This window comes from Pipra filicauda, unplaced genomic scaffold (assembly GCF_003945595.2).
Source record: "Pipra filicauda isolate LSUMZ 115617 unplaced genomic scaffold, ASM394559v2 scaffold390_size662804_pilon, whole genome shotgun sequence".
NCBI classification, from domain to species: domain Eukaryota; kingdom Metazoa; phylum Chordata; class Aves; order Passeriformes; family Pipridae; genus Pipra; species Pipra filicauda.
This window is the reverse complement of record NW_024104521.1, coordinates 578,966-587,696: the sequence shown is the minus strand read 5'-3', so window position 1 is coordinate 587,696 and position 8,731 is coordinate 578,966. Positions and strand designations below refer to the sequence as shown.

The window sequence follows — 8,731 nt, the reverse complement described above, 5'->3', positions numbered from 1 at the left end:
ACTCCTTTTCCCCTAGAGCTATCAAAAAAAAATAATTACAAAATAAAGCACGACCCCAAACAGACTAGAACGTTTCTAAGTGAAGGGCTCTTCCCCCTTCACCAGTCTTCGAATGTTTCATTACTTTTAAAGCTGGAGTACAAAAATAGAGCCTCTCTCATTTTTTCTTTTTTTTTTTTTTTTTTTTTTTTTTTGTAAAAACCAATACCCCCCCAAAAGTATCAACAACTAGAGCATGTAATTTTTTTTTATCCTCCCCCTCCCTTTTTTTTTTTTTTTGTGTTTTGATTAATACCCAAATGGGAAAGTCTCTACATATAGTCCACCGAGCTCAGAGGAGCATCCTCCAGGAGAGATGCAGGCAGGGGGGCAGGGGCAGACGCATCAAGGGCCTGCCTTGGAGTTGGAGTTTCTAGTCCTTTTACTTCTCCGGTTGAAGGGGTAGTTGAGGAACTCAAAGCGTCTGTGGGGCTCGGTAGTCTGGTGGCCCTTGGGAAGCCTCTTCATGAAATGCACCTCCCGCTGGTGCTGCCGGGTCTTGGAGCCCTTGCGTGGGCGGCCCTTGCGGGTGAAGGCCATGTACCAGCCCTCATACTTGGCATTCTGCAGCGCTGTGTAGTTGTTCTCCAGGACAATCTCCGTGAAGACGCAGTCCTTGCCTTTGCCATTGCTCTGAGAAGGGAATCGGAAGGGAGATTCAAGCAACAGGCACTCGCTCAGAGGGCTGCTTCCCACTGCCCCGCACTGGATTGGCTGGTGTGGCAGCAGGGTTGGACTGCTTGTGGGTAACCAAGAGTTCACTTTTCCCACTTCTTCTCCCACAGGTCAGAATTGCCTAAAATCTGCTTTTCCTTAAAAAGCTGCAGGGAGCAGGCACTGTGGCACAGACAAACACTGCTCATTGCAGCTTGTGACCTTAGTGTGATGCCAGCTGCAAGTCCCAATGCAGTTGGTCTCCGCCTTAACTTCCACCACACCCATAAAGGAGTTTTTGCCTCCATCTGTGCCATGGGCTGAACATGACCATAAGCAAACTCTCCATCTCAATTCGCCTGTCCCCCTGAGGTCTTTAATACAGGAGAGGCATTGAGTGGCAGGAGAAGCGATGTGGGGTCGTTGGTGACAGCACCCACAGATGCAGGTGGCAGAGGGAGCACGGGGCAGCCAGGGACTGAGCTCCCCCCATTATCGGCAGTAGTGGGACTAGGGAGGGACCCACATCGGGCAGCCCCAGCAAGGAGCTGCCATGGAAAATCCTTGCGGAAAATCCTTGCAGAAAATCACTGTCCCGGTGGGATTTTGCACACCCAGTCCCCCGCCCCCTGGAAGGGGCATTGAGGTGCTGAAGGAGCATGACAAACCAGCAGGCAGTGGGGCCTGGCCTTGGGGCCAGCCCCATGGAGCATCTTAACATTCCTGGCACTTGTACCATGTAATCGTGGAGAATAGAGCAGCAATCCGCCTATTTGTTCGGGCAGATAGAAGGAATGTGCCCCACGCGACACCTGCCTGCCTTCCTTGCTCCCCTCCTTCCCTCCGGGCTGCAGGATGGCTTGTCTCCCTGCCCCTAAAAGGGGAGTGCTGACTGAGCCTTGGGACTCCGGTCTCACCTCCCCACCCACACAGGTGAGCTCTGTATCAGGTCAGAGCTCCTCTCCTAGCAGCCCCAGCTCCATGTTCCCAGCAGTTCCCTGCCTTGCCCATGCCCTTGCATCCTACCTTGCCAATCAGCTTCCCCTTCTTGTTCATGCAGATGTAGAAACCTGTGGCTGCCCCTTTGATGCGCACACGGCTCCCAAAGGTGTCTGTCTCCACGATGAGCTTGGCTGGAGAGAGTAGAGAGAGGGAGGGATGTCAGAGGGGCTCTGGGATAGGGCAGGCACAGGTATGGAGACCTCAACAATACACCCTGACGCTTGGGCACTGGGGACACACACTCTCTGGCAACTGGCCAGAGAGAGTCCTAAAATCAGAACACAAGGTTAAGATACAGCCTTAACCCCCCCCCTTACCCTGCCACCGTGTCCCAGCAGGACCTTGGTCACGTCCCTTTGCCACCCTGAGCTGCGCTGGATGGGGAGTAGCTCTGCTTTACCCGGCTCCACGGGGCTCAGTGGTGCAGGTGCCACAGAGGTGTCTCAGATGGGGGCAGGGCAGCAAGCAGGGCACGCACTGGTTGGCAGAGAATAAGGCAGCTGCCCTGCAAATGGAGGCAGGTCTGGGTGGGCCTGCAGGCAGGCTCCAGGCAGGCACCTTCTGGAAGTGCACAGTGTGCTGCCAGCTGTCCCCAGCCCAGGGGACACTGCTCCATGTCTCTCTGCCAGGCCAGGACTGCAGGAGGAGCAGTGACTTTGCAGCTGGCAGGGGAGGCGTGAAGGGTACGGCCATCCTTTTAATGCCTTTCACCTTTGCACGAGTCGAGAGGGCGTATTGATTTGGTCTCAGTTTTTTAATGGAGGCATCGATCGACTTCCGAAGGAGCTATGCAAATTGCCGGGTCGATGGGCCGCCTATAAATAGACCTGTCACCTTCTCTCCCTGCCTTCACCCTGGGAACCCATGCCCCGAAGCCCATCCATCCCCAGGGAAGGGGGAGGATGGGGACAGGACATCCTTCTCCCCGGTCCTGCAGCTGCTATCCCCAGAGCAAGCCCCAGTGGAGGCAGTAGTTACCTGTTTGCACCTCAAAAGGTCTGCACTGTGCCAAGCACCAAAAAATTCCCCGTGGTGCTGAAAAGCCACCTGGGACTGTCCCATCTCAACATCATCACCTCTTGCCCAGCATCAGCTCCTAGTGCCACAAATGCTATTTGACAAGGTAATCAGAGTGCAGGCCACAAAGCTTCCAAGTTTTGGAAACATTACAGGTTTGAGTCCGCTGATGCCTTATTTATCCTCTCTGATCTCTGCGCAAGGGCTGCTCAGTTCCTCAGGACTGCGGTGCACCACAGCTTGCACATCTCTACCCCAGGATGCTCAGCCTCCAGCAAGCCCCAGCGAGGGCAGCGATGTGACTCTGGAGTGGGAGGCTCTGCAGGAGGATGCTTTGAATGGCAGAAGGAGGATGTGGGTACACACACAAGCTAAAGCAAGCCTGAATCACGATCTGGGCTAGGAGTAAATTTCCTCTCTGTCTCTGTAATGCCTTCATCCTGCATCCCTCACATCATGGACACTGTTGAGGTCAATGGCACTGAGGGGGGGAAGAGCAAACAGTCAGTGCTGGCCACAGTTGAGTTGACCAAGGAAAAGATCATCCCAAAATTTGCTGGGGCCAACTGATTTGGTGCTATCAGGCGGGCCAGACTTGATATGCACACAGGTACCCCCTCCATGCACTCTCTCCTGTCAACATCACCCTGCAGCATCTCTTGTCCCCAAACTACCCTGCACCCATATCCCCCTACTCCCAGGCAGTCACAGACTGAACTCGGAGCCTGGAGGAGTGAACTCCAGGCTGTGCCACCACAAGCGCCCAGGGCCTGGCAAGCACCTAGCATCCCCAAAACCAGCCATGGGAGCCATGGCACTCTGCAAACAAAGCACTGAAACAGTGACCCCCTATTTATCTATATTGGGGAAAGGGGGGGAATTGATCTCAGAGGCAGTAAAAGGTTTGAGGAGAATTGATTTTTCTTTCTCAGAGATAGAAAGAGGTGGGAGGGAGGGAGGGGGGGGACGAAGAGGGGAGGGAGGGAGTGGGGAGGCCTTGGCCCCAGTGAGCACAAAACCCTGCTTTAAAGATGCATATTGGTTCTCTTTTGGACTTTTTCCTTTTTTCTTTTTGTTTTTGTTTTTTTTCCCCCAAAGGGCAGCTGTGATTTACAGCCACCAGACGGGTTTGCTGCCCTGCCAGTGTGTCGCTCTGGCCCCATCATCCACGGAGGATGAAGACAACCTGGCCCCAGGGCCATGCAGCCCTAGACCCTTGCAGGCAACTCATGAACACTGCAAACTCTGGCCCCAGCCAGCAGAAAACCCTGGGCACAGACAAAAACCAGCAAGTGGGCAGGGAGCTGTGCTGGCATCCCCAGCTGCCCATGGGGTCGACTCCAGGCTGCAGCTGGTAGCAGTTTTCTTGGTGGCAAGCATGGCCCAGGAGGGATGAGCTGGACTGCACTGGCTGCCTGCCTTCCCTTAGAATTAAAAAAAGTCAATCAAATATTGACAATTAAGACAAATAACTGAAAACGCCGGACTCGATGTTAAGTCGGCTGTAAAAATGTCAGCGTGGGGAAAGGGGTCATCTGCAAAAATAAATCAACCCCCTTTACACGCCCACCCCCAAAAATGAGACAAAAAAAAGCAGAAGGAAGGGCTTGGGGAAGGAGGAACTTTGCTGCAAAAGTGGATTTCTAAATAACATTTGGGGGTAGTCCTTTTTTCCCCCCCTTTTTTTGAGGTGGCAGTGGGGGAAGCTTAACGTTTTCAACTCTATTCTTTCATTTAAGTGACAGATTTATCCCAGTAAAATTATGTTTCATGCTCAAACTTTGAAGGGAAAGTGGCTACGTAAATGCTGAAAAAATGCAGCGAGACACACTTGATCCCCCAACTGGACTGCGAAGAGGAGAAAGTATTCAGGAAATGTTAAAAAAGGTGAAAGTAAGAAGCGTTTTAATAGTTCTTCCAGACATGGGGGCCTCCCTAGAGATTCATACAGAACAATCCTGAACCTCTATTTTAACATTTACAGACTTGCAACTCTTTTAAAACTTTACATCTGAAAAACTGCTTGTTCTCTTTCTGGTTTAGATCAGTCTTCATTTTCCTCCTTAGCTCTTCAAATGCTTAACCTTTTTTTATTACATTTTAATAGAGTTTTTCAAGCCACCACAAGTCCCCTCCTTCTGGCCTTATTTAAACCTGGTCTTTATTTAAATAAGCACTAACTGTTTTTTAAAATCCAGGCATTAGAGGTCTAAAACAAGATGGGATTTTTTTCCTTGGGAAATTAACTACTGCCCTTTCAAGCTAGAGCTGCTCTGGGGCGGGAATAATTCATTTGGAAGATTAATGTTGGATGTATGGAATATCATATAGATGGAATCTGCACTGCGCTTGCACTGCTAACATCCAGCATGAAATTTTCAGCCAAAGCAAAATGAAGAAAAACCAAAAAGGAACAAAATACAAAACAGAAGGGTAAGAAGAAAATTGTTTCTACTAATGTCCTGAAGCAAGAAAAGGAAATTGCAGCTAATACCAAAGAAAAACACTTGTGATCCCTACATACAGCACACAGGAACACGGGCACTTCCCTGACCCAGGCGCAGGATCAGGTCTCCCGCAGACGGCCCCGCGGAGCGCCGGGGCTCGCTGGCCCCACTGACCCCTGCGTTTGACTGTCCTAATGTGTCATTAGCACACACCATCAAAGTATTTGGGCTTCGGGTGTCCTCAGCGGAGCGATCGGTCCCCCTGCCCTGGAGAAGGTGGAGGATTTGGGGAGAGGGTGCCAGGGCAACGGCAGAGGGGCTGTGGCAGAGCGCAGGCTCTCACACTTGTGGAGTCCCTGCTTTGTTTCTGGAGATGCCACAGCATCTTCACCCGCAGCTGACTGCCTCCCTGACCCTCTGTTTGGGATTTGTTTTGAGAAGGGAGGGATGGGGCTACAGCAGGAAAATGCCACTTCAGACAGTCCTAGTTTAAGGAAAGCTTCCACAGCAGGCATCCCTACTTTCTCCTTCCTGTCTCTTCTTTTTCAACTTTACTTCTGATTTCTGTTTCAAAAGGAAGTCTCAGGGATTCCCATCCCTGCTAAGAGCTGAGATGAAATGACTGATGACACTCAGGATGTTGGAGCACTGAGCCCTCTGAGTCAGGTGCAAACCAAGAATAAAAAGGAAAGGAGCAGAACCCATCCTGCCAGCACCAGTCCCCTCCCTCAGCACAGGGAACCTGCCCTCACCTTGAATCACGCAGCTGCTGATTGCTGACCCCTATGTTCTCCCTTTACAAGCCCCCACAAGCTGAATGATTTTAATGATTTTTGGCTAACAAACTGGACGGAAATCATCAATCGCCACGCTGGGCTGCAAACACCTCCCCAGCTCCCCCCCCGCCTGCCCACATCGTGTGTCCTTACCGTGCACATCCCCATCCTCTGCCATCGCATTGATTTTCTTGTTGTCCAAGATCTGCACATGTTTCCCACTGGTCCGGCTGTACAGCTGGTAGGTACGGACGAGCCGCCGGCTGAGCTGATCCGTCACCAGGCTCTGCTCCCTCACATGCTGTGTAAAATTAGGTGGGGACTGAACAGTTACCTTTAGGAAATTAAAAAATATACAACACACCATTATAATCTCTACTCCTCAGCGGGGCAAATGGGCTGAGCTGAGATCACCGGCCTCCAGCTGATCTTTACAGGGAGGCAGGGAGCCGGGACCACGGTGGTGCCTCCTGTGCCATCAAAGCCTCTCTAGGAAAAGGAGCGTTAAGCTCTGGGACACAACAACCAGAGCCCTTTACAGAGCTGTGCCCACTCCAGACGTGCCCTAAGGTGACTCAGGAGTACGACAGAGCTTGGTGACCCCAGAGGCCCCCCCCCAGGTCTCAGTGGGACCCTGGCACTGGAGTACCCAAGATGGGCATCAAGGCTTAGAGCTAGAGGGAGTTGGGGGGGCATGGAGGATGGCACAACCCCAAGGGGCTGATGCTTGCATCCCACACCCCTCTCACCTCTGCAGGAGCATACTACTGCTCCAGCTGCCCCAGGCACATACGCCAGCCACTGCCCCATCAGTTTCAACAGCTCCCTTTCCTCTGGATCCCAGACTCTTTATTTGCTCCCAAACACCACACTTATTAAGCTCTTCAAATACAAAATCCACGAAGAAGGTAGAGTTATGAGGTATAAGAGTTATAAGAAAACCATACCCCAGCCCAGGTATTCAGTGATATAACAACCACCTAAGGATACTAACATGCTACTCATGCAAACACATCCCTCATCCACAGTCAGCTGTCTGGTGCCAGCAGCGGGGATGTCTCCAGCCCCAGTACAACAAACCCGTTAGCCCTGGAGCCGCAGCTGAGCCCATCCCCTCCAGACCCGACGCTGCTGCTCCTGGGCTTTAAATGATTTTCATGAGCAGCCAAACTTGCTCCCCCCTCAGCTCTGGATCATGAGCTGGCACAGAATTCTTTTTCCCCCCTCGTCTCAAATCCCTCTTTTAAGTCTGGAAAGTTTCGCTGCTCCCTGACATTTATAAAGATGTATTCTGAGCAAATGTTAGGAGATAGCTCCTTTCAACATCAGAAGGCTGGGACTACCCCCCACCACCCCCACGTCAAATGGGAAGATTTCCTCCTGTCTTAAACAACAACAGAAAAGCACAATAAAAGCAAAAGCTGCTGCTCTCCTGAAGCTGGCTTTATAGAGATATCTCCCCTTGACGATGTCATCTCTCTCCCTCTGCTTCTGCCTGTGCATGTGTGTTTCCTATAGACGGGTTTTGGATAATGCAGCAGGATTCTCTCCCCGGCTCTGATGAGGGTACCATGTGGAGGAGAGGTCATTAGCCATGCTGCTATTTGGTCTCCATCTCATACTTCAAAATATTACAGCTATGTTTTTATACAACTGCACGCTCCCAGTGCTTCATTCTCTTCACTTTTCAGCTGGAAACTCAATTTTTTCCCCCCCAAGCCTCCAGGAAAATAATAATAATAAAAAAGTAGCTTAAAGGGCATTTTAAACAAAGCTCCTACACCTGTGATCTCAGGAGGAAGGAGGGCTTCACCCCAGTTTGGAGGTGCACCGCTCCCAGCAATGTGTGCCTGCTGGTATGCGGGTGTTGCACAGGCTCTGCCTGGGATGTTTAATCTATTCGTGTCACTTCTGTCTCTGGCAATACAAACCAGCGATGTTAAAGTCTGACAATTTTAAGCTGAACCAAAACCTGTGCTTTTTACTAAGGTTTTGGTGGGGTTTCTTTTCCCTCTTTTAACTCTGCTTTAATTTTTGGATAAAGCAGCGTAGGGGGAAAAAAACGGAGAAGAGGAATGGGGGTATCCACGGTGTAATTTAGAGGTCGGGGGAACGGGATTTAAAGCTACTTAAAGATAACCCTGCGCATTTCCTTGAAATCACCGTACTCCCTGCCTCGCAGCCCGGGTCCCCGGCACCTTATTTTGCGGCCCGGGCAAGGGGCTGTTCCCCCTCAACCACGGCTTTTTACAGCCAGGCGACTTTTGTCTCCTGGGTTCTAAACTGTTCTTCTTTCCTGTCTCCCTCCCTGCCGAGCCACTCGGCGGCGGCGGGGCACCCCCCATCCCCGCGGGGTGAACAAAGCCGGGCAGCCCAGCGGGCACTTACCTGGGCTTGCAGGCAGAGGACGAACAAGTGCATTAACCTGGGAGGGGGAAAAGCGGGAGAGAGGTGTGAGCCGCGGGGGCTGCGGGCGTGGAGCGGTAGGGCTGGGGCTGCCGGTACTCACACGTAGCTGAAGAGCGAGGAGCAGGGGTCCATCGCGGCGCCGATGCGGAGCCGGGGGCCCGGGGCCCGGCGGCGGCGGGGAGAGCCCGCGGGGGCGCGGCGCTGCCTCAGCTCCTCGGTTCCTCTCGCCCTGCCGGCACGTCCTCGCCCCGAGGAAAGGAGGGCACAAGCGGCTACAGAGGGGAAAGGCCCCGCCGGCCGGCCCGCCCGCACGCCCAACCCCCGGGGCGCTCGGCCGGCGACCGCTGCCGCGGGGCGCCCCCCGCCCGCTCCGCTCCGCGGCCCCGG

General features: G+C 52.7%; 1 protein-coding gene across 1 annotated transcript; it reads right to left on the bottom strand.

Moving 5' to 3' along the window:
* Positions 1-275: 275 nt before the first annotated feature.
* On the bottom strand, positions 276-8,518 carry FGF8 (fibroblast growth factor 8). The gene is made up of 5 exons (XM_027721417.2): positions 8,445-8,518; positions 8,324-8,360; positions 6,089-6,269; positions 1,720-1,826; positions 276-672 (listed from the first exon to the last, which is right to left on the bottom strand). The coding sequence occupies exons 1-5, from the start codon at positions 8,474-8,476 to the stop codon at positions 385-387; spliced, it is 645 nt and encodes a 214-aa protein (XP_027577218.1). The 5' UTR covers positions 8,477-8,518; the 3' UTR covers positions 276-384.
* Between the last annotated feature and the right edge of the window lie 213 nt (positions 8,519-8,731).